Genomic DNA, 26,880 nt, shown 5'->3' on the forward strand with positions numbered 1-26,880 from the left:
CAGGAGAAAACCAAAAGTGACACATATTGTGCAGCTGTTTGTTAATAAATGAGCCTGTGTAGCATTTTAGATCAGGAAATTTAACCCAGAACTCTCTTTCTTCTCAGACTTCATTTGAAATAAAATTATCGAGATTTATATCGTATATCACCATTTTGAGAAAAAATATCGAGATATGAGTTTTGGTCCATATCACCCAGCCCTAGTAGGAATATTCACAGCATTTCAATGTTAATAAAGGTCAACCTACCAGATTCTAATCACATAATTGTATTTAATAAGTGGTTGACAAGTGGTTATTTTAGATTTCTTGTGCACTTGTCCTAAAATATAAGGGATACTGGAGCTTGATTGGGCGGGTGGGATGGCTTGTAGCGGGCGCCTGAAAATTTCTCTTATTTTCAAATCAAAAACTTGACAGGTATGTATTGTTTATTTTAAATATCAAGACAAAACAATGCAATTCTGCAACAAGGCAATGAAAAAAATGCAGCCTATTTTATATATTACAATAATACATTATACAACAATATAACACCTACAGGTATAGTGCAAATGTCCTGAGGGAACAACAACAACAGTGAAAAATCCAAAAGCAATGCAAAACAGAGCAATCAAAATTCAAAATGAAATGTAAAAGTTTCAGTGAAAGGAAATTTCTACTTTCCTAAATTTCTACTTTCCTATTTGGTTTTACTAGTCAGTAACAAAAATCTTAAAACCAAAGAACACAATGTGCAAACAACACAATAAAAATCTATAGAATAGAACAAGAATTAAAATAAAATAAAGAAGTATGTATGTATGCATATATATGGGCAGAAGATCAGCAGGTATAGTTACAGATTTTTATATTAATAGTTAATTAAGAGAGAACATGTACAGCTATTGTAAAGGTTTAGTACACCTTTTAAAATTATTATTATTTTATTTCATTTGGGGGGCTGCCTGGGTTGCCTGGCGTGAAGGCCGGCCCTGTCTCTGTGTGTGTGTGTGTGTGTGAAAATCAGAGAATTATGGAGAAAGGCCATCCTTGTTAGAATCTGACATTTGAAACACATATTTGCACGTCACTTCACTGCACCCCAGACACGCACGGGTGTGTAAGGTAGCTCAAATTAACACACTGCATTAAGGCTTAGCTTTGGCCACCGCCCACGGGCGTGCTCGTGGGGGATGCACCGGCATCAGTGGGGGAGCACGGACACCACCCTCGGCCATGCTGTGGCCCGGTTCACCCTTCGTCACTCGCAACCGACACCCCACTCTGTGCCGGCAGTCCCGCCCTGGCCATTGCACACCCTGGTCACAATAACATTACCCAGCAGGCCTCCCTTTTTCCTCCTTGGGAAGAGAGTGTGGGAGCTATCGGTTCCTCCGGCCGCTGAGCTGTGGGTCCGCACTGGTGCCTCTCTACTCCCCCCCAGTAGTCAGAAGTTTTCCAGTTCTGTAGTTAAGTAGATTTTTTTTGGAGAAATGATATAATCTACTTTCTTAGTCGTGAAGTTGCCTTGGGCCATTTCAGGCCATGAGTAGCTATTTTTATTTGATTTCCATTTTGAAATAGCTAAACAACTTTTCCCTTTTGAGCCATTTTTCCTTTTTATAACGATACAATGAGTAACTGGCCAACAAACTCTGGCGTTTGATGTGAGATTTTGGGTGGTTTGAGACGACCGGAGCCGACTGGAGCCATGTGAGAGGAGGAATCGAAACCCATACCAGGCAACACAGTTTCCAGCGAGCCCGTACAGGAAGGAGGGGAAATCATCCCCTGGGAAACGCAAAGAAAAGCTTTATCAAACCTGCTGGCCACGCCCCCAGACCTGTTGTTGACAAAGCCTGTAAGGAAGGGTAAACTGCACGCACACACTCTGGCTTTAAGGTGCTTCAAACCCAAAAAAATCTCTTCATCAAAAAATCTAAGTTCATAGTCCATAATTTTATTTTAGTTAGAGTTTTATTAATTTCATCACTTTACCTCTCTCTCTCTCTCTCTCTCTGAAACCCATCACATATTAGACACTACCTCATAATGTGTACATACCACACATCAGTGTAGAAATGCATACTGTATATTGTGGGATACCAGTGAGTCAAAATATCTGTGAATAATTGCAACATTGCCACTATTTATCCTCATGCTTGTATGTTATGTTAATAGCCTGTAGCCTTCCAGATGGCAGTCCAGGCATAATTAATGTTAATATTAATAATCATTACACTTTAGTTTAGGGAACATCTATTAAGCATTAATTAGTTGCTTATGAGCATTAGTAACATATTGGCTCTTAATTAGTCATCATTAAGTACTTAATAATTGCCTTATTATACACTTAATGGCTCACAGTCTCACAGTCCAAACAGGGTTAGGATTAGGATTAACGTTAACCCTAACATGTTAAGATCATAATTCATATACAACAACTTGCTTATTTACAACTAATAAGTAATAATTTTGAGGTTATTGAGGGAAAACTCTTAGTTAATGGCTTACTGGATGTATAATAAGGCCATGCAGAATAAGGCATTAATACTGTAAGTACTTATTAAGGGTCAATATGTTTCTAACTTGCATGATAATAAGTAACTAATTAATGGTTAATAGGTGTTCCATAAATCAAAGTGTTACCATAATGGATATTCTCAAACATTAACACCTCTGTTCCCCTACAGTGATTATCATAATATAAATTTGCAGCACAATAGTGTTCGAATGTGTTAATAGCAACGGTTTGTTGCTATTAACACAACCTTGACCAATTGTTCTGATTAACATGTAAATCATTTCATGGATACCACGCTGTTCTTCTCTTTTCTGCTGCTGTTAAACCCGTGTTTGTTTGAGGTAAAAACTGCAGTGTGCACTGAGTCCTGTGTGCACGTTTTATTATGTCAGACTTAGTATGAGTACTACGTTAGTATACGATTTCGAACACAGCCTAAAGGTGCTTTCACACCGAGCGTGACTGAAGTGACTGAAACAACGCGATTACATTAAAATCAATGCAAATGATGTAATCTTAATTTATCTCCCCTTAAGCAACGTGACGCGTAATTCGCTTAAGGGGAGTTGAAAGTTGAAAAATCTGAACTTTTTAAGTGACAAAGTCCCTCGTCCTTCACTGTCTGTAGAGCGGAGGCTGCAGCCTCTTCCTGTTCCCTCCCACTTCAGTGCAGACCGCTGCTGTGGAGGCTGTACGGCTTCCTCAATTTATCGAGGCAAAATTAAAGCGCTTAACTTCTTGAAAACCACAATAACTATACTGATCATAACACATTCTGAGTGAACTCTTCCTTTAACATCTCTGTAAGTTGATCATTTAAACCGTAAAAACGGAGCAAAAAGGAAAAGAAGTCATCAACCCTCTCTCTCTCTTTCTAGATCTCTTCCCTGTCACCGGCACACACCCACCCACCCAACCACACCCACCCACCCACCCACACACCCACACACACACACACACACACACACACACACACACACACACACACACACACACACACACACACACACACACACACACACACACACACACACACACACACACAGTTCCCTGGTGATTGCGTATGAAGTGGAGCGATGAAGTGATGGAGTGACCAAAAAGCACCACTATGTACAAACGACACATATGGGGCGATGGAAGCTACTGCAGCGCTGCGGTCGCGTTCGGTGTGAAAGCACCTTAATTCTGACTAGGTCGCCTTTAGGCAAGGCCAGGCAAATGTATTTGTATAGCACATTTCATGTACAAGGCAACTCAATGTGCTTTACATGACATGATCAAAAAGCACAACAGAAAACATTCAACAGCTTAAAATCAATAAAAACATTTAAAATCAATTAAAATCATCAACAAACACATTACATCAACAACATGACCAAAAATCTCTCTCTCAATCATATGCAGTAGAGAAAAAAAGTACCTTTAACTTTGATTTAAAAATGTTCACATTGGATGCTGACTTCAGCTCTGCTGCAGTTTGTTCCACTTCTTTGCAGCATAACAACTAAAAGCAGCATCACCATGTTTACTGTGAACTCTGGTCTCCACTATCTGACCTGTGTCCATAGATCTGAGAGACCTGCTGGGTTCATATCTGACTAACATCTCACTGATGTATTCTGGACCAAACCCAGTCACAGATTTATACACCAGCAGCAGAACTTTAAAGTCTATTCTGAGGCTGACTGGGAGCCAGTGTAAAGACTAATGTGTTCTGACCTCTTTGTTCTGGTTAAGACCTGAGCTGCAGCGTTCTGAACCAGCTGTAGATGTTTGATGCTCTTTTGGGGGATTCCTGTCAGAAGACCATTACAATAGTCCAGTCTGCTGGATATAAAAGCATGGACCAGTTTCTCCTGATCTTTCTGAGTCATTAAACCTTTCATTCTAGAGATGTTCTTTAGGTGGTAGAAGCTGTTTCTGTGATAGATTTGATCTGACTGCTGAATGTAAGATCTGAGTCAATCAGGACACCAAGGTTTATGACTAAGATCAAGACTCAAGATACTTGCTGAGACTTATAAGGTGTGATGTGACATCTGGCTAAATGACATTATAATCAGGTAAGGTCTGTTTGTCTGGTGAGTGTTTGCAATCTAAGGGTGATACAAGTCCAGCTGCTACTACAGATGTTTTTCCAGCACAGAAGTCCTGCTCACAGTGTGTGATACTTACTTATCATAACTCCAGACACAGCCAGTAAGAGGGCAGCAATGAGGGCAGAGGTACCCACAGAAAGCCCCAGTGCCAGGTGGGAGAGGGATGGCTGTGGAGGTAACCGGGTCACCCCTGTAAAACAGCAGAAAACACACTGTTTACTGCTTTATTCCTTCCTGAAGAACTGATAACATTCCCAGGGACTCTCTAATCCCTAATTGTGAATAAAGAGAAAGCAAAAAACCCAACAGAGCACAGGGACCTCAATAGTTGTGTGTTGATTTCCATTCTTTTACGCCCGCAGGGAAACATAGAAGGTGTGATTGCTTGAGTGTGTTTATTCTCTGTTTTAGGATTTAAAGCACATTCAGCTGCAATGATAGATTTTTTTTTAGACCAAATAAATTTTTCACTTGGCGTGCTTGAGTATATGCATGTCAGCTGAATGAATATTCTCTTCACACTTTATGATTTGCTGCTTTTTTTGGGGAAGAGGATTTTTGATTTTCTGCATTTATTTTAATACTTATTTATTTTTAAACTTTATTTTTTGCTACATAGACATAGACAATTACAGAAAAAAAAAATATATATATATATACTGTGTGTGTGTGATATTAAATTATAATAATGATAATAATAATAAAATACATATATATATATACACACAAACACAATAGATGTAATACAATTTTAAATCAATAATATATTATAATATAATATAATATATAAGTAAATACATACATACATAAATAAAACTCTAAGAAAGGGGGATAAATGATGGTTTCAAACTGGAGCCCAGCGCCCACGCAAACTGAGGGGACCAGACACTTGAAGGGTCTGAGGGGGACCCCACCCACAGGCCTATACCCCCTTTTTTCCTTTGCCTCTTTTTTTCCTCTTAAGTTTTATTTTAAATGTATTCATTTATGTTTCCTCTTCCCATCTCTGTGCAGCTATCCTTCCCAGCTCTGGGCTTTCTCCAGACCTAGCAGGAGGAGGCTAACCCACTCTGATCCACAGAGGTCCACAGCTCCCAGAGGAAGCCTGTCCTCCAGGGTTATGATGTACCTGGAACAGGGAGGTCCATGATTACCAACTGTTACTATTGTCAGTTATTATGTGAAGGGCCCCAGCAGAAGGAGGTCCCCTGCCCAGTCCACCACTCAAAACCAGCTCCGCATTTATTTTGAATGACAAATATTTAGTCTACATTTTCTGACTGTATTTCCCTCATTTCCTTTACCACTTAATCACAGTTTGAATATTTATAACTTAATCTCAAACATGTGATTTCAATGATAACTAATGTAATTGACATCAAACAAGCAGATGATACACATTTTTTTTTTTTAAACCAAAAGCACAAAAGAAGTGAAAAATCAAAGTCTGCCAAAATATATCAGACAATAATAGCATGGTTGGGGTCAATTACAATTGAATTCGTGTGATTGATAATTAATTACAAATTTGACGTTATCTCCACCAAGCGCGAAGCGCAGAGCAGGTGGTTATGTTGTACCCTGCTTTCATCTGTCCGTCTGTTTGTCTGTCAGCAATATACAGTAACTTGAAAAGTTATGAACGGATTTGAAATACATTTTCAGGAACTGTGGATAACGGGACAAGGAACTACAGTTGGTAATTAAATGTTGGTGATGTTCTGGATGACCAAAAATGAGAAAATACCCAAAAAAAGGAAAATAGGAGCTGTGCCTGAGCCTGGTCCTTTAAGCGCGGTGGCTTATGGGTAATGTAGTAGTGGTAGGGAAGTGCATTGTGTGTATGTCTCGTTTGGTACCCGTGCTGCACAGTACAAGTGCTCGAGTTATAGTTGTAATTTTAAAAATCTGTTGCTGTTGTAATCACAATGTAATTGTAATTGAGTTCAGATAATTGACATTATAATTGTAATCAGGATGTGGAAATTCTACAAAAACAGTCATTTACAATTTAATCATACACAAAAATCTGTGGAACCATGTTACAGTTGTATGTCTTACATATACATAGTTAAAAATTATTAAAATATGTTTTGTATCAAGTTTTCCCACTATATATACCTTTCAGTTCTCTTCATTTTACAAAAAAAAAAAAAAAAAAAAAAAAGAAAAAAAAAAACTTGAAATCGAGGGCTATACAGACAGAAAAAAGTCTCTGACACCCACACCTAAGACTTTGAAAGCAATATTTTAATTGATTAGGAAGCCTAACAAAGTAACCAAGAGATGAAAAACAAATTATATGATAGATAATATTTTAGTGTATTTTACAGCTGATTTAAGACATGGGTCAAAACGTATTCGTTATCATTAGAGATGCTAACAGAAAGCTAACACAAGAGGAAGGTTACACTTTATGGGGTTAATAAATTCACGCTCAATAATTGTCATTGATTGTAATTGAACTTTAATAATTGAGAACATAATTGTAATTTACTTTCAAGGGAAAAAATATCATTGTAATTTTAATTGTAATTGGGGAAAAAGGCCGGTCACCGTAATCATATTTGAGTTATAATTTAACATGGGTAATTGAAGTCTTAATTGTAATTGAAAAATGTAATTGACCCCAATCCTGATAAATAGTTTCATGTGATTTTTCCCTGGCTGAGAAAGACAGGAGGATTGTGGGAATCCTATTGGTATCCAGGTGAAGCCTGTTAACCTAAATCCCAGGGTTGATCAAATAAAGAGCTTTAATCTAAGTTACATTACACATCACAGAGCAAGAACCCAGACAGTTACTGCAACCATGTTCATCTTCATTTGGAGGTTAGTTTATCCTATATTACTGCTAATAATTAGAAATGATTAAAGAATTATGAAAAAAAAAACCACACATTTTGTCAGATAAAGATTCAATGGAGCACAGAGCCTCCCAGGCGTAATTACTGTGCTAGATTATTTCATTATCTATTCACGGAGTCACACTCAATTACAGGTGCAATTACACTACATCTGGAAGTGTTTCATCAAAGACAAAAGGAAGGAATGAAACAGGGATCTCATATCAGACCTGAAGCATTGATGCAGGAAACTCCATCCGGAGCCAGGACAAGGTCTTCATCACAGTAGCAGACAATGGTGTTTTTCACCTCATGGCATTCGTTGCTCTCACAGTGGCTGCAGTTCTGCACTGGGCTGATGATCACCTCCCCATCCCCTTCCATGGCTACACACACACACACACACACACACACACACACACACACACACACACACACACACACACACACACACACACACACACACACACACACACACACACACACACACACACACACACACACACACACACACACACACACACACACACACACACACACACACACACGTAAACAAATGTCAGATGTTATTTCCAGGAATCCTTTAGATCTTTATTGTGGATGCTTAATTTTTTTAGATGTTTCTTAAGCTACATCCAGACGGCAAACCTTAATACTCAATTCAGATTTTTTGCTTAGGTCAATTTTTTTTGTTTGGCAGTTCACACTACCACATGCTCCAAAAAATGGTAAAAATGACATCAGATGCCGCGGGCTGTTGCACAAACGTAAAGATGGAGGAAGTTAGCATTTTCGTGTTTAACTTTAAGTTTTTGTGTAGTGGGAGCCGGAGAATGAATGAGCAGGGTCCGAGGGGGATGGTTTAGTGCATTAGTTCTCAAACTTTTTTAGTTCAAGTATTCCCTTTTCTCTTATTTTTGAATCCAAGTACCTCTTTGTCCAACTACCACATTTTGCTTAGAAAACTCAATAGTCCACACAATAATTTCATTTGCAAATAAATTTTTTCCTAGAATTAGTTTCTGATCATGTTTAAGCTCATATTTTCTTTTATTTTTCTTTCTTTCTTTCTGCATTTTAGTTAAAAGTATAGAGGATGATTTTCCCGAAGTTTAGAAAAGAAATGCCCTCTGCACATGCGCAACACTCTACCTGCTTCCAAGAGGGAGCACAAGCACGTACGACGGCCTTACGTAAACATATCATCAGAATGATAGACTATTTGGAGAACCAGTAGTTAAGATGATCCACCCAGAAGTTGAAGCCAAAATCATCCACAATAACTTTAAATTAGATTTATATTTCACAAAATGAAAGTATAGAAATGCCGTTGTTTCAGATTGTGTTTTCATTAAAAAAAAGAAAGAGAATAATAATAAGAGAATGATGGGGTTACGTATACCGGGTACGCATGACCCCATTTGAGAAACACTGGTTTAGTGATTAGCAGGTCTGCCTCACAGCAAAAAGGTCCTGGGTTCAAGTCCTGGGGTGGATACTTTGAGCCTTTCTGTGTGGAGTTCTTCCCGTGTACTCCAGCTTCCTCCCACATCCAAAAACATGACTGTTAGGTTGTTTGGAGTCTCTAAATTGTCAGTAGGAGCGAATGTAAGTATGAGTGTTAGACTGTCTGTGTGTCGCCCTGTGATGGACTGGCACCCTGTCCAGGGTGTACCCCCTGCCTAACAAACAATGAGAGCTGGAGATAGGCACAAGCAGACCCCCGAGTCCCTGGAAAAAGAAACAGGCGGGTCTGCAAATGGATGGATGGATGGTGCTGGTATGCTTTCAAAAACAGACCAGTTACGGTATGTATGGAAGTGTCAGGCCATACTTATTAGGTCAAAGACCATTCTGTCCCTCCATTGACTTGCTCAATCATTGCTATTATACATTTTTGCAAGGCTCCCGCTGGGCAGAATGATGATGTCTTCCTATGAAGTAATGTCTACGTATCAAACATGCATGAAATCAGTCTTGACCATTCACACTGAGGTCGCACTGAAAAAGATCAGATTTGTATCTGATTCAGGACCTTAGTATTATCAGGTTAATCTTAACTGTAAAGCTCTCACATGATGTGAAGAAGAACAAACCATTTACAGACTTCTAAATGCCAAACATCTGCTGTTGTAAGTGATGCACCTGCACTGAAGCCTGGCCACGAGAACATGTAAATCCCACATATTTCAAAAACCTTACTTGCCTCTGCCAAAAAACTAAGAACTTATGATTAAAGACTTCTGAGAACATCCACCATTTTGTTTTTTTCATATTGACATATTCAGAAAGTTATTTTACATGCTAGGCAGGAGAAAAGAAATCAGACGATCTTTCTACTCAACAGAAAGTTTTGCCATTTCACTCATTTACTCCAAAAATCTCCCAAGGTGCTGTAAATCGTGTGGCAATTTTAGAGTAAATGGACCATGAATTGAAAGTTTTTCACCTCGGGAACCTCAAATCAGAGCAAGAGATTTAGGAGGTAACTGAAAAGAAAAAGCAGAGTCGGCAAGACTGAGAGAGTAATAAACAAGGCAGTGACTATTGAAGTTTCTCATGAAGGAGAAAAGCTGCCTAAATACTGTATCAGGAGTAGACTGGACATTACAAGGACTCTTTACCCTGTGGATGTTAGTGTTTGCTTTTTGTGTCTTACAAAGACTGATAACGTCTATTGAGAATAACATTATGTAGATTTAAATGGTTTAAAATCTATGAATCCCAGTTTTCTGTTAAGTTCTTAACATAAACTGTGAAATGATGACTTTTTTGAAGGTCATTATCCCAGTTTGCATACATGAAGACTCGAACAAGGGATAAGGAGAAATAAGTAAACTCTTATCTAAAGTGATGCACCGATAAGCATAAATGTCAAGTTACATGGCATAATGTCCACAAAGAGGAAGCATAGTGTTTGTGCCCTGAGGAGTCTACTTCGAGGTCCTAAGACTGGTCAGAGGTCAGTTTGACATGAACTTACATCACACCACACAGTGGCTCCTAACTGCTTGACTCTGTTTTGTTGACTTCTAAAATCTATTTACTGGTGCTTTGAACATGAGATAATCCCAAACATCAAAATGACTTTTATGACAACACCTGCCTCTGCCTCTCTTACCACTTGATCCCGCTCCAAATTCACACCTGTACACCCAGCTGAATAGTTAAAAATCTTCTCCACCATGAAAACCTCCACCTGCATACTAGACCCCAACCCATCCTCCTTACTAAGCACTTCCCCACCCTCTCCCATCTCAACTCCTCCCACATCTTTCCCTCTGTTCCTTCATCACTCAAGCTAGCTGCTGTAACCCTTGTCATTGAAAAACTGGTCTCATGAAGAACTTCTGACCCATTTCCAATCTCCCCTTCCTGTCAAATGTTGTGGAACGTGTTGTCACCTCAAAAATCACATCCTATCTCAAAAATAATCACCTATTAGAAAAATTTCGATCTAGATTCCGCACTACACATAGCACTGAAACCACCCTACTCAAAGTTACCAATGACCTCCTCCTCTCATTTGACTCCGGCCTACTCTCCATTCTCGTTCGTCTTGATCTCACTGCTGCTTTTGACATCAACCACTCCATTCTACTTTCCCGCTTACAATCCTTCCTCAGTAATACTGGCGATGCCTTCACCTGGCTACACTCATACCTCATTGACAGAAAAAAAAAATCATCCTCATCAACAAATGTTCCTCCTCCACTGCCCCTTTGTCTCAAGGAGTCCCTCAGGGCTCTGTGCTTGGTCCTCTCCTCTTCACCATTGACCTCCTCCCCCTCGGTCAAATAATTAATTGTCATAATCTCGGTTTTCACTGCTACGCCATCCAATTATACATCTCCACCAATTCTATTACCCCTGAAACCCACTTCACTCTGTCAAACTGTCTCTGTGATATCAAAGCATGGCTCCAAGAAAATTCATTGTCTACAGTGACAAATCCGATATAATCCTCATCGGTCCAAACTCTCTCACCCAAACAGCCTCAGACTTTCACCTCACCATCAAGAACTCTACCCTGTGTCCCGCCTTTCCCCTCCCGCAGCCTTCGTTCCTCAGATGAAAATTTCCTCTCTGTCCCCAGGACCAATCCCTGGGGACAGAGCTTTCTCTGCCTCTGGAACTCCCTCCCAAGTCATATTTGTAACTGCACCAACCTCCCATCTTTCAAATCACTTCTCAAAACTCACCAGTTTCACTCAGCTTTTAACATTTAACCATCCACTCATTCATACCTGTTTCCTGCCTTTCTTTTTACTGATGTTCTTGCTTTTTTCTGATTTATATTTCATTGTTTTAGTCACTGTTGTTTTGACTTGTAAATTGTCTTTGAGTCTTTTGAAAAGCACTTTTAAATAAAATGTATTACTATTTTTATTATTATTATTATCAAAAAGAGGATAAGGGAGAGTTATGGGTGCTAGTAAATGATGGTTTTGATTGACAAAACAAAAACATTATCTTCCTATAAGCACCCTCTGATTTAAACACAATTATAAGAAGGTTTTTATTCTGATCACCTCCTGACAGGAAAAACTTCCCAATCCCAGTAAAGGTACCAAATCACTGCCACCTCGTTTTAGTGGTGAGATAAAAATGGCACTGGCAAAAAAAATAAATAAAGGCATAAGATCAAAAATAGGTCCAGGAACCACTGATGTGCTACAGCAGTTTATGATGTAATTCACATTTCATGTGTCTGTGCTCTAAAAGGGAAAGGAACTCTTCTTTTATATTATTGGTGGACTGATCTCTCTTTTTACTCAAGCAGCATTCAGTTTATTGATCACTGTTGAAAGGCCAAGGTCAGACTGAGCCTTGTGTGTGGATATAAAAAAAAAAACATTTATTACAGCAGATGAATCATCTAATCCAATCTAAATGACTTGTCTCATTTATTGGTGGTTGGCCAGTTTGACCCCTAATTTTATACCTATACCGGTATCTGGACTCCAGTGTAGAGATCTGTGTCATTGGAGTGTGTGAGTGTGAGAATCAGTAACCTCTGTGAGCTCGTATAGTTTGTTGAAGGCAGGAGATTATTTGCCTTTTATTTCTTTATCACAATTTTCTCCTGTTTGTTGCCTGATAGAGGAGATAAAAGGGTGAGTACTTCTTGTTGGATCGTAGGGTTTATTTCTCATTTTTTAGAACAGGGAGTATATTTATCTTGCTTTTGACCAGGGAAGGGGTCAATTATAATTGTAATTGCATAATTGATAATTAATTACAAATTACAAAAAAAAAAAAGGCTCAGACACCCACACTAAAAATACTAAAACCTTTATTTTCATTGATTAGGAAGACTAACAAGGTAACCAATAGATAGGAAAGAAATTAGATGATAGATATTTGTTTTTATTTAATTATTTATTTATTTAATTTTGATTAATTGTAATTGAACTTTAGTAATTATCTTCCTATTCATCATGCTGCTGAAACTCTGCAAATGTTCCCTTTGTGGGACAAATAAAGGTTATCTTTATCTTGAATTGAAAACGTAATTGTAATTGATTTTCTGAGGATAAAAAATAATTGTAATTTAATTGTAATTGGAAAAAAATGCTGGTCACTGTAATCCTAATTGAATTGTAATTGATAATGGGTAATTGCAAACTTAATTGTAACTGAAAAATGTAATTGACCCCAACCCTGCTTTTGGCAAATGGAAATATAGCGTGACTGTCTTCTTTCAATATTTAAAAATCTCTGGTCACAACTGTCATAATTCAGTTATTTGTGAGAAGATTCAATAAAAGAGAAATCCTTCAGATTCCCTTCATGTAGTCATTTTTCTATGACATTAACAATGATGTTAATGAGTAGCGACAGGGCCACAGAGTGAATATCCCAGAGCATATACAGTAACAGTGAATGCGTGTTTGTGTTTTCACTCAATAAACTGAAGACCTGTCCAGGATGTAGTTCACTCAGCTGGGATTGGCTCCAGCAATCCTGAACAGGATTTCACGGCATCCTGTTTTTCCCAATTCAGATCTAAAAAAAAAAGCAATTCTGAGAAATGTAAATGATCGCACAAGGACAAAGGAGTCTACCATTCATTGGTAATGGACTGTCCATGAATACTTCAGGGTTTGGAAAGCAAACTAAATGCACTCATCTGCAGAATCTATTTTCCCTCATTATTTTCTTATCAGCTTATAAGTGCAAATACATAAATCGAACCCAGAAACACAGGAAATGTTTCCAAGGTAGAATACAAATGTGGTGGGTGCTACTGCAGACTGAATGCTAATGCACTGATGCGCTTCAGTCAATTGTCCTGTTGTTTGCCTTCTATGTTACTAAGGGACAGAGGTGAAAGTAATTGATTACAAGTTCTCACGTTACTGTAATTGAGTTGCTTTTATGGGTACTTGTACTTTTTCGAGTATATTTCAAAATCAGTAATTTTACTTGTACTTAAGTATGTTTTAAGAGAAGTAAAGTAATTAGTTACATTTCCACACCCAACCATTACTGAGTATTTTTAAATTATTTGTGATTATTTTTTAAACTGGCAGTATTATTAAAAAAATTACTTTGTAATGGTTTTGCTACAGTGATAGATATACAATAATTTAGCCTCATTCACAGGGCCAAAGGTGAAAAAGTTCTGTTTCCTCCCTCCTTGTTTTTTTGTAAATAGTCACCTCCAAACAGGCTAGCTGGATTTTTTCTCATCATAACGCAGAAACTCCTCCTCCTGACAATCCTGGCTCCTCCTACCCTACATAAGAATGTAAGCTCTTCCCTCTCAAACTACCTCCCAGGTAAAATAAACATAGTGAAGGCAGGTTGATATTACAGTTAATATCTTTAAGTAGATAATCCAGTATATAAATAAACTGAAGAGCGATCACAATCAGTTTCACTTTTAGTAGCCTTTATACCACCTCGTATGGCTTTTATGAGATGATCTGACGTGTTTGTGACCCAATGCAATGTAGCGGTCAGACAAAACAATGGACTATCTTCTTAAATGGACTATTTCTGTGGTCATAAGAGGTGAGGAGGAGAAGGAAGTGACTGTTATTGATTTACTGTTGTTGCTGCTGTGACGAACACACACGCTGAAGCAGCATTTGTGTTTCGAGGGCTAAAACTCCGGAGAACAGGCGAGTTTGGGAAAATAAACCTCAAATTCTATGTTGTTGGCGTTCTTAGAACAAATGGAGATGGGTGAAAAATAGTATAATACTGGACCTTTAAGTTCAGTTTCATGGCACATTGAACATAATACATATGTTCTTAGTGGTGCCACTTTCTATGGTTCAGGTTGGAGTTTCTACCTATTATGTTGTCACCCAAAAAGCACAGTTTTAGAGTTCATAAATGTAGCTATACTTGGAGCCTGACAATTGTATTATTTTGAGTTGAATGGCAAGTCTTTTCTTTTTTAAAGTTTATACATGAGATGTTTACTGTATGCAAAGGAACCGTGGCAAGATGTACTAGCAATAAAATGGGTGGTTTTTCTTTGAGTACTATTTAATTGAGCTACTTTTTACTTGTACTTAAGTATTTTATGTATGAGATTTTATGTATGACAGTACTTATGTACAGGACAGGATATATCAGTACTCTTTACACCTCTGCTAAGGGAAACTTCTACACTGTATTCAAGCACGTTATCATGAAATTAATCTTGATTAACTATGATTTTTCAGACACTGGACAATAATCTTGTATTTTTTAAAAAAAATATTAAGAATTAATTTATTTCACGCAAAGCAACTGTATTCTGATTTGGGGAGGCCTTTCATAGAGGAAATTCAAGTTGGATTGATTAAAACTCCTCTGTACTGTAGGTGCAGGTTTACATTTGTGCCCATCAGCGCCTGGTAACAATTTGACTTGAAGAATATTTGTGTTTTCAGGTTTTGATAAAGTGGAAGATGGTATGCCTCCTGTCCCTATCAGCTTCACCCAAATGAGTTTTGAATGAGAAAGAACTTGAAGCCACACATGTAATTACTTTAATTAATTTCTCACACTTATATTTCCCCATTCAATACTCTTTTTTTTTCATGATAATGAACTTTGGCTCCTGCGGCTTGCCGTAGTTCAAGTAACTCTGATTGACTGACCGAGATAACCAATCCATGTCTCCTTTGTGCCTAAATCTAACCAACCACGGCAGGCATCACACAATAATAAACCAATCAGCGTGTGTGTGTGTGTGTGTGTGTGTGTATGAGAGAGAGAGAGAGAGTTGCAGACTTAGATATCAATGTAGACCCCCCTAAAGCAAAATACTAAATTTCAAGGTCTATCCTTAACTTAACAGCATTGCACCATATTATGGCCCAGTCACTGTTGGTGGCATGACAGCTCAGGAAGTCAAGGTACTACATGCTAATCAGCTACTACCAGTGTTATGAACACTGCTCATAGCTGAATTGCACTTGTAGGTTATATCAGCATAAATACATAATAAATTTAACAAATGCCTTGTCTAATCTAATGTTCATTTGAACTGTCCTTATTTGATTCATTTGTATGTAATAATGTCTTTCTATGGATCTTGAGTCTGCTGCTAAGACATTCCTTCAATCAAAAAACATGATGTTTTATTAATGTTTTTACATGATTTGCTTTTTAATGACCTCCTTTCTGTTGCAGACAAGGAGAGCTGAGGCATGAGACATGTCCCCAGCTAAATGATAGAGAATTGGTTGAAATCAAATATTGACAAATAAATGTATTTTGTCAAAATTCTTGTTACAGTTTTCATTTCTAATTTCTGGTTGATTAAAACCAGCATTAGGAGGCCACAGTGCAGGGAGAGCAGCTGGCATGGAAGTGAGGACGTCAGTCTTAAGGTAGAAATCAACGTTAAAACAAGCCAAAGCCATGATGAAGAAGGCCAATTTTTTTTTCGCCGGAATGCATCATGTCACTTAAGTCTCACTCTAGTCATTTTCGGAAACTTGGCAGCCCTGTATAACAGTTGTGGAATTTTGGGTTTTAAAGAACGGGTGGCTGAATAAAAGAACACAATGAATTATTAAATCGTTGTAGGGAATGTCATGGCAGAGGCAAATGTGCAGCGACTCATCACCATTGCTGTCTTCATGCTTAAGATTTTATACTTTCAAGTAATTGTGTTAGAAAAGGAGTTGTTCAACATGCTCCCATTGAAGTGAGCTCCACTGTGTCCATGTTTCAAGACGGGTCAGGTAGGTGGCCGACATCGTGGGCTGGTCCCCGCGTCAGGCCGCAGTGAGGACAGTTTGTTGCCCGTCCCCGTAGAGCAAGGTAACTTATTCTACAGTCCTGGGAAGTGCCGAGCTTTGAGTGCTGCGGCGCTGTATAGCTTGTGGTCACGAGCCACCACCACCGCCGGACATGAATTGCGGCGCACTGTCGGGGAAGGCATGCCTCTCCACAGAGACACTGGTGCCAGGAATGCACAGATACCTCTTGGCCAAGAGATACAGCACTTGATTCTTTCAAATGCTAGCTTTTAATCCGGATGAGTGAATCTGTTGCTATCGCCGTCTTTATCTGGTCCGTTCCTTCAGGTATCCGGGCGGCATGAATAACTTTCATTTTAGTTCCGCTAGCAGTGGTCCTGTTCTTGTCAGTTCCCATTAGTTGTTATGAAAAACAATCGATTTTTAACATTTATGAATCGTTATCAAATCGTCATGTCGAATCGCGATTGATCTAATAATTTGGTGATGTTTATGGACTGATGTAAGAGAGTCGAGATAATCAAGGACTGTCCACTCAAACCTACCAATCTTATAGCAGCACTATAATATTTGACAGCTGCGTACCATTTAGAAAAAAAAAAAAAATATATATATATATATATATATATATATATAAAATATAATATTACGGTGTCACATCGCATGCATAGGTAAAGATAAAAACAGACACTTTACAGTGTTATTGCTCTCCTAAATGAATTGAAGGAGTTCCAAGTGAGTATCTATAGTGAGTCACACTGTTTAGTTGCTGCCAGGTTGAGATACACAGGAATAATGAGCGATAAGCTCAACAGCTTCAAGCTAAATAAATGAAGTTCTCAGTTCAGCCTGTCTGTCTCTGTCAGGCTGGGAAAAAATGTTCATTTGAAATAATCTGCTGCAGCCCTGTTTTTGATGTCTCAGAGCAACAGTGACTTTTGTTTTCTTCTGTGAGAGCCTTTACTGTTGACAACAGTCCAAATGTAGCGCAATAAAAACTCATTTAAAAAGTCAAATGAAAAAAAATTGTTTTCCCATTCTGTGAAGTACAAACACATTAACTCCAGCCCACAAACACTACACACACGTTCCGGGTGCTGCATACAAATGGGCTGTTGATGCTGGAGGAATGCTGAGCACTTGGATTGAGATTTAGACTAAAACACTGTTTTGGATTTACCTTTGAGAGGGTAGAGGAAGGGCTCCCCCTCTGGGCCAAGGAAGGAAGTGCCATCATCGCCATCATGTTTGGGGTTGTTATCGAGGGAGGTGTTACCACCTATTGATTGAAAGTGTAAATATAAAGACCAAGTTATGGATGAGAAGACTGCAACTAAACAGACTTTAACCTCTTAAGCCCCAGACACATTTCTCCAATAATCACATACCCATAACAAATAAGGTTTTCTAAGCTTCCCCTACATGATCTACATGGCTAATTTTTGTTCAGATTGAAGTAGGACTCCTAGTGGTTACAGATGATGTGAAATTTTGGAAATAAATGATACTGAGTGACACTAAAACATGATTTAAATACATCTATAGTCTGCCCAAAAAAGAGATGAAATACAATGTCAATTCTCAGTAGGGAAGGCTAAAAAAGCAGAAATAATTGAAATGATGCATGGACATCAACTGCAGTAACTTTGGTGATAATAATAAAAATTAGGCAAAAATGTTCAGGCGGAAGCCCCCTTTGCCAAAACTGTGCCAAAGTTTTCCACAAATTTGGAAACAAGTGTGTAACTGTAATATGTCATTCAAATTGATTCCAATCATCATTAGTCTTATTTTTGACCACTAGGAGTTGCAATGTGACTTGAAATAAACACATATCAATTTTTATTAAGGTTTCTGCTGTGCCATGTGTAATGCTGATGCTCGTTCCACTCTATGATGCCATTACCCATGGGAGTTATTCAGTAACGCTTTGACCAATCAGAATGCTTGACACAGGCTGTAGAAATGGGTGATATCAAACACTATGGGTCTGGGCTTTAGCCCTGGCCAATCAGAGCTGGATGAAGGATGGACCTGCCATTTTACACACAAAAGCTGTGCCCTCATTGGATGGATTTCTCGACTGAGAAATGGCTGGATATCTGTAATGGTAGTATCTTTCTGACCACACAATATGGATTTAACAAAATATGGGGTTTTATGCATATTGGAGCAACTTTTGATAAGAAACAACAAAGGTGTATTTTCTGATATTTTGGCAGTGATTTTGTAAGCAAAACATACCCGACCTGTATATCAGTGGATTCAGTTCAGCCTGTAGTTTCACGTAGGCTCTTGATATCAAGCTCTGTGTCTATTTTGTGACCCACAGCAGTGAAAACGCAGAGTTTGCAGAGTTGTTGACTTTTCTCTCTTTGAACATAATGAGCTGGGCGGTGTGCTGTGGTCTTTTGCTCTGAATGTGTGTTGGCTACAGTTTTAGCTGAGTTTCTAATTATTGCATAGAGGTATAGAATGTGTGATTTCGTTCCTTCTTCACAACATTTAGACCTGTGAGAGTCACGGAAACTGGAGCTGCCCCCGCGGGGGCGTCCGTTGGGGCTGAAGAGGTTAACAAAACAAACACACAGTTGTCTCTAATAGACACCAGTAGACGTTGTTTCTCACCTCAATTGCAATTGACTTTCAAGGGGAAAATAATAACCTTAACTTAAATAGTAATTGGAAAAAATGCTGTTCACCTTAATCGTAATGAAGTTGTAATTGACCATTGATAATTGAAGATGTTTAAATAAAAAAAAAAAAAAGATAATTGAAGATGTACCGTATTTTTCGGACAATAAGGCGCACCGGATTATAAGGCGCACCATCAATGAATGGGTCTGACTGGGTCTATTTTCATACATAAGGCACACCGGACTATAAGGCACACCGGTTTGATATTATTATTATTATTATGATTATTAAAATGCGTTAAGTGAAACAAAATAGTCAGATAAGTCAAACTTTATTCAACTCATTAACAATAACTCTCAACATTGTTCAGGTTTAACACATAAGATACAGAACAATACACTCACTTTTTCAGTTCAGTATGTTGAAGCACAGTACTGGTACATATCACTCTGCGAGGCACCTGACTATGGTAGCCCTAAAGCGGCAAAAATCCATCAAGCAGTGCAGCTTCATAGTTTATCAAAGTTGTACTAAAACATTTTGACATATTAATGTCATACATAAGGCGCACCTGACTATAAGGCACACTGTCGATTTTTGAGAAAATTAAAGGATTTTAAGTGCGCCTTATAGTCCGAAAAATACGGGTAATTGTAATTTAAAAATGTAATCGACCCCAACTCTGGTAGAGGACATACAGTATGCCTGACACTCGGGCTGAGTGTGATCCCTGCTCTGTAACTATACATGGTCACATTGTCTCATTCAGTAAATAAAGCACAGATGTTACAGATGAACAGTTAACAGCTGCTCAGGTGGTAAAGAAAAACACAAACTCTGCAAAATTGCACTAACCTCTGTAACCTCCGCCGCCGCCACCAGACATGCATCCACCCCCTCCGCCGCCAAAGCCACCTCGAGTCTGCCAGAACTTTTGACAGGCCTGCCCCCCCTGGCCCCCCAGTACCAGGGGTCGGCCACCCTGACTGACAGGGATGCTGTCGTTCCAACCTCCGCCTCCACCTGTGACCATACACCAACATCACATCTGATGGAATAATCTGAGACGTGCGCTCAGTAAAAAAACATTCATTCACAAAAGAAAATGAACCCTGACTTAAAAATGTATGCATAATGTGATTCTTTTTTCAATCTGCAAATTACAAAAAGACACTAAGTTCAGGCTTATTGTTTTATTTTTAAAAAAAGAAAAGAAAAATGATCATCACATTTTGATTAGGATTAAATGAATAAATATGCAGATATATTGTAATTGCTTTTTTAGAGTAACACCTTCTTCCAGGGGTGGACTAACCATCTATTGGCAAAAGGAAGCTAAAATCTGAAAAAAGTGTCTTTTTGAAAAGAGGCAACAATGGGGCAAGTTGCAAAATGGCCAAAAGAATAAGGTAAAAAGAGGTTTACGGTTTTCTGAAGGAATAATAATTTAAATTAAGAGATAAAGAGCCACATGTTGAGCATCACTGACTTAATAACATCTTCTACATGATCTCACTGATGATGTAGTGGTAATGGCCTGGGTAGAAAATGCCAGGGCTGAATTTCTGTCCCAGTCTACCCCTGCCTCCATCTGGTCCAAATGAACACGAACACACTTTGTTCTAATACAAACACTACAAACATACACCAGAGTTGTACTTTGTCTATACCTGCAGCGTTGGACTTTCCATTGCGTCCTGGTTGGCTGAGGTCATAGTCCATCTGCTCCAGCTGTGTCTCTGATTGGCTGCTGTAGCCTCGACCACCGCCCCCAGCAGCAATGATGAGAGGGACATACACGCCTCGATTCACCTGAGACAATGTGGGCTTGTTTTACATCCATTGCATTTTTCTACCTAAAAGTTTTCCAGAAATGTGAATATAAAAAAACCAATTTGTGAGAGTAAAATGTGATTTATGGTAAGATTCTGTGATGGACCAGGGTTGTTAGCTAATCTGAGAGAACAACAGACTATTGCTAACTGACATTAATGTTGTGTTTCATCTGATTTGTTGAGGTTGTGGAAACCCTTATTACACAAATGTCAAAGTCATGGTCCTGGGGCTAAATCCGGATGCCGGATACCCCTTGAAGCATTCAATTCGGCCCATGGAAGAAAGTAAAAATAAGAGAAAACGTGTAAATGAAACTCATCAATATTTGCAGGGCTCACAGTTTCCCCTGTGCCTATTTTGCAAAATGGCAGTCATTTTTAATGTTAAACTGTTGAAAAACTAAAAGTTGTACAAAATATTTTCCCAAATTAAGAAGAAATTGGTCACAAAATCTAGGAGATGTAAAGTGAAGATCCTGATGAGACTCATATTTATCAGTTATTTCTGGGATATTGTCGATTTCTTACAAATTCAGTATTTTATATATACATAGAACATAGGCAGAGTTTGAGATTCTTGCCGGGGGTGGTGGGAAGAAAAAATAGAAATAACTATATAGACCATCTCGAGATGCGTGCCAACCACAATGTGTGTAACATATAAAAAATGCAAAAATGATTCGTAACAATTGATAATGTTGGCAACAAAAATTTTGCGTCAACGCGTTGTTTAATGTTGGTCAAATGTTTCTGCTTCATTTTTGCTGCAGTACCATCCCACAGTGTTGCTTCACCATTTACAGTGTGAAGAAGAATTGCACAACAGAAGAAGAACCAACCTAAAGTCTGAAAAGCTTGGGAACATTTCACTGAAAACTTATACCACAATACACACCTGAGGTAGAACTAACATCTGGGACATGGAACTAACAGTAATATGTTAGAATCAAAGCAGCAGAACACTTATTTATTTATATACTGTATATATTAAGAATTGTATTTTTTCGAATGAATTTGGAAAAACTGTAATGAAAACTTTTGACCACTTTTGATCCCCCCTCAGAAAACTCCACGTATGACATAGAAGTGCAAACTTGTGCAGAGTAATGTTGAAATTACTCATTTTCCCACATATGATCTGTGGCCCACTTGAGATCAAGCTGCCTTTTTTCCTGTCACCTCTCCTTTTGTTGTGATTCCATTTCTCATCTAAAAAAATATCTCGTTGCTCTGTAACATGTGCAATGACAAATAAAGCTATTCATTCATTTATACAATCAGTGCTCTTGTACTTTGTTGCCATAGGATACACATGTATTTATAACAGTTTCACTAGGATTGGTCTGTTTTGCACTTCATCAGGAATTTGGTTTTTTATTTAACAAATAACATGAATCACCTAACCAATGAAATTTTCCCGTCACTAGCACTACTTTTTAGGCATTTAAAGGAAATCTATTGAAATGTTCTATATTAGCATAAATAGAACTAACGTGAACACATCTTAACTCGTGCTTCCTGATCGTTGGAGCTTCTGTCACAGCAAACAATGTCTTATCAGCGGTGGATCCCACCATATAAAACGTGCAATCACACATTGAACATTTCTTCACAAAGGGCATTCAACTCAGCATCTGTCTGGATTGTACGCATTTCCTGAATGTGAAGAAAATCAAGTTCCTGTGAGTGTGCATGAGGCTCTTTCAGCCTCCACATACCTTGAACACATAGGTTGCTCCTCCACCACCACCTCCACCCCCTTTCACTTGAGTTTTGTTTCCCATCGGGCTGCTCTGTTCCAGGCAGATCTTATTCAGAACGCCGTTAGACTGCGAGGAAGGAGAGACATGTCAGCTCACCAAAGAAATGCCTCACAGATGTCAGCTGTGTGTGAGCAAAGGCTGAGCGCTTTCCAAACCTCCGGTTGCTTATATTCCAAAGATTTAGCATTATAATAGGGAGCAAATATCCAGCAGAAGTTCTCACAGTCAAGCAGGAACTGAGAAACGCCAGGCGGCGTTCCTTTCACAAGACAATACGAGAAGAATTTGGGTCTTTGCTGATTCCTTTAATCCACTGTTACATAACATTATTTTGTAATACTGTTGGAAAAGCTCCTTGTAACAGCAGAATAAACCCACTAAACCAAACCAACTGCTTCTTAGAAATAAAGCCTCTTACAAACTGCAACAGTTTTACTTTGGATGGAATATTTTGGTATATTTTGTCAGTTTTTATATATTTTGCATTTGAGAAATGATACATTTACCTGCATTTCACGTCTTAAAATATACCAGTGGTTCCCAATCTTTTTTGTCCCTTGAACCCCCTTTGCATTTTTGTCTCCATAGAGACAAACATTTGCTATTAGTTCTACAGAACTTTATCCAAATGCTTCACCCTTTAAACCAAGTGCTAAATGTGACTGTGTACGTGCAGCTCAGGGATTCTGCTCAGGGATCCTTGTGTTTGCTATCATGCATAACCTCAAACCAAGTTGAAGAGTAAAGCTGGCATGATTTATTCTTTCAGTGGCTGTGGCTCCGTTGCCCCTTGAAGTCCCTCATCTGTCTGAGCCCAAACCTGACGGGGCCCTGAGCAGATGAGGGCGGGTTTTGGTGACAGTGATTGACAGGTGAAGGGGGGTGAGAGGCAGTGTGTGTTTGGATGTTCTGGAAAAGTCTTCATCAATCTCTTTCTGTCTCTCAGTGTGCTCTGACTCTGCTGCTCCTCACTTTAAAGCTTAACTTGTGTCTCAGAGAGAAAGAGCAGTACAACAACTGTGTGTGTGTGTTTGTGTGTGTGTGTGTGTGGCACACTGCAAGTATCTCTTGAAACAAGGGAATGCGATAGTTTTTCTATCACTGAAGAAAAAGCTGGGTAGGAGAACTGGCGGTTGTTGAGCACAAATCACCTAGAGAGTGGCACTTTGGAGAGAGCCGGTGTCAGAGCGAGGAGAGGAAAGTAGTGAAAAGCTGAAACGACTGCAGTTCCACTCTCCCAAGTCTGTGCCGAGCACTTCCCCACACACTGTGTTAAAAAACTAAAACTAATGACAGCGTGATAGCAGAGCCCCTCTCACACTCTGAGGTTATGCTGACTCAGCATGGATTAAAACGCCTCAATATCAGCCCAACAATTATGTTTCATGCCAAGTATACTTCTAGTATTCATGACATCAGAACCAAACTGCTATCTTTTTTTTACAGGGCTGGGGTCAATTACATTTTTCAATTACAATTATGTTTTCAATTTCCCATGTTCAAATACAATTAAATTACAACTGTTTTTTATTCTCAGAAAGTCAATTACAGCAAGAATATTTGGAATCCCTAAAGAAAAAGCAAGTGAGGATACAGATGCTGGCCCGCATCGCAATGCATTAGCTTAGCTTTAGCATTAGCTAGCATTACCATGATTTTGCATTACCTCTACTATTAGCTAGCATTAGCATTAACATTAGCAGGAGGCATCATCACTAATTACGTTCTCAATTACTAGCATTAGCTAGCATTAGCATTACCATTAGCTTGCATTAGAATTTTCCTAGCATTAACATTAGCTAGCATTAACTTTAGCATTAGTATTGGCATTAACCTAGCATTACCACTAACCTAGCATGAAGGAGGCATCCTCACTACTTACGTTCTCATTAACTAAAGTTACATTACAATTCATCACAATTACTGAGCCTAAAATAAATAGCCTAATAAAAGTTAACCTTCCTCTTGTGTTAGCCTTCCGTTAGCATCTCTCATAAGAACTGGTCCTAAATCAGCTGTAAAATACACTAAAAACAAAAATCTATTATTTTTTTTCCCTATCTATTGGTTTTCTTGTTAGGCTACCTAATTAATAAAAATATTTTTGGTGCTGTGCCTTTTTGTGACTGTAATTAAACCCCTCTATTTCAGTTTTTTTAGTATGCATGTGCAGCGCCCGGGTCAAAGTTCACGACTACCCATGTTGTCAACAAAGCCCGATAAAGTCACACTATCGTATGGAACAACCTACTATTAAAGTCTTTACATTGTTCAGTGTGTGACTGCCCCAAAAGTACACGTGGGCTTAACAGGTGGATGGGAGAATCTTAACAAGTAAAATAAAGGAACCTCACATTGTATATGCAACCCACCATTACGTACTCCTCCCATTTGCTACTGAAAGAAAAGATCTAGAAAGTTGAGCTGAATGGACTAAATTAGTTTGACATACGACCATAAACTTAGCTAACTAGTAATACTATTTGTAACCAATATGTAAATAATATACAGCCGTTTCTAGGCCTGTAGTTGCAGCATAAGTTTGTGTTTGCATGACTAAGGGCTTATATGCATAAATATATCATAAATAACGTTACACCTTGATTTACATTATATAGCCTGTACATGACATGTTGACAAATTAAGTAACCTTCTTTGTTGGCGTTAGCAAATGTTTTCAGCAAGTTTTGCTCATCCTTGCAAATCAGGGCTTTTTGCAATGACAATGTCCAACCAAGGGCCACAAGTTCTTTCTTTCTTACTTTCTCTAACACTGTATCCCCGTTTCTGACAGAAATCTTTTAAAACATCGATTTTACAAAGCTCAAAGTGTTCAATGTCTGTGTCGCACTCCGCCATGTTTACATGTCTGGGTCGTCCTGACCCTTGATCCGGGACAGCATACCTTGTGCGCAGTGAGATGCCAAATCCGCTTATGTGAGAAAGCTTGATATGAAACATATTTTAATAATTGTTAACTACATATGTGTAAAAATGTACATAGAACTGTAACGTGGTTCCCCAGTTTTGCAATGAGTTATAATTGACAATTTTTATAGCTTTTTCATGGCAATTACAATTACAAAGTCAATGATCAGAACTCAATTACAATTGAATTACAGTTACAACAGCAACAGATTTTTTAAATTACAGTTACAATTGTGCCATAATTGTAATGAAATATCAACCATGCAATTACAATTATAATTGACCCCAACCCTGTATTTCTATAATTACACAACAACTTTATCAAGAATCATCTTTTTAGAGAACAGTCCTGTACAGTAAATTAACTTGTGCAATAACTAGTAGACCATCGGGAATAATTTACAGTATGTAGGCTAAAAATAGAGATGTTTCTTTCTTATCTATACACAAAAAAGATAGTTAAAAAAAAAATGACTTCCTTTTTATCAGTTAACTGGATTTGTCTAGAAAATTCCACTTATCCAATGACAGATCTGTTTGTTTCACTGAAAAATGTCATCCCCTGGGGACATCAGAATTCCAACTGACAAACAGAAGTCTGGCTCATATATTTCATTTTATTTGGCTCTAACAGATTTAATTTTGATTTAGGGTAAAAACTCAGTAAGTAGCTATATATAATTTCCTGTGCAGAGTTTTCATTTGTGGGGGAGGGGCTGTGGGCTCTTGGTCAAAACCCCTGTGACGTGCCTTGCAAGGACCATTGTTGGCGCGTTATCCTCCTGTGTTGAAACGGTACTGAATACTAATGATCCTTTTCCCCTTTCAGCTGCTCAGTGTGGTCACTGGGGGTGCAGGCGATGGAGCAGGTTGTCCACTAATTGCAGGGTTGGCAGCACAATCCTTGGCTTCTCAAGCAAGACACCGATTTTGAGTCTCTCCCCAAGGCAGCTGAGCAATTTGCAGAGCAGCTCTGCTGAATGATTGGCTAAAATGTAAAGTGTTACAGTATATAAAACAGCTCTGTGTCGATCCTTTACTCTGACATCATTC

At 38.5% G+C, this 26,880-nt stretch overlaps 1 protein-coding gene across 1 annotated transcript in view; it reads right to left on the bottom strand.

Moving 5' to 3' along the window:
* Positions 1-26,880, bottom strand: part of alk (ALK receptor tyrosine kinase) — a 763,155-nt gene that overhangs the window by 46,885 nt on the left and 689,390 nt on the right. The window contains exons 14-19 of the mRNA XM_028439062.1: positions 22,855-22,965; positions 20,972-21,113; positions 20,157-20,324; positions 17,845-17,943; positions 7,683-7,838; positions 4,683-4,796 (exon numbers count right to left, since the gene is read on the bottom strand). Of these exons, the coding sequence (XP_028294863.1) occupies positions 4,683-4,796; positions 7,683-7,838; positions 17,845-17,943; positions 20,157-20,324; positions 20,972-21,113; positions 22,855-22,965 (790 nt within the window). The remainder of the gene's footprint in view (positions 1-4,682; positions 4,797-7,682; positions 7,839-17,844; positions 17,944-20,156; positions 20,325-20,971; positions 21,114-22,854; positions 22,966-26,880) is intronic.

The sequence above is a fragment of the Gouania willdenowi genome, chromosome 22 (genome assembly GCF_900634775.1).
Source record: "Gouania willdenowi chromosome 22, fGouWil2.1, whole genome shotgun sequence".
NCBI classification, from domain to species: domain Eukaryota; kingdom Metazoa; phylum Chordata; class Actinopteri; order Blenniiformes; family Gobiesocidae; genus Gouania; species Gouania willdenowi.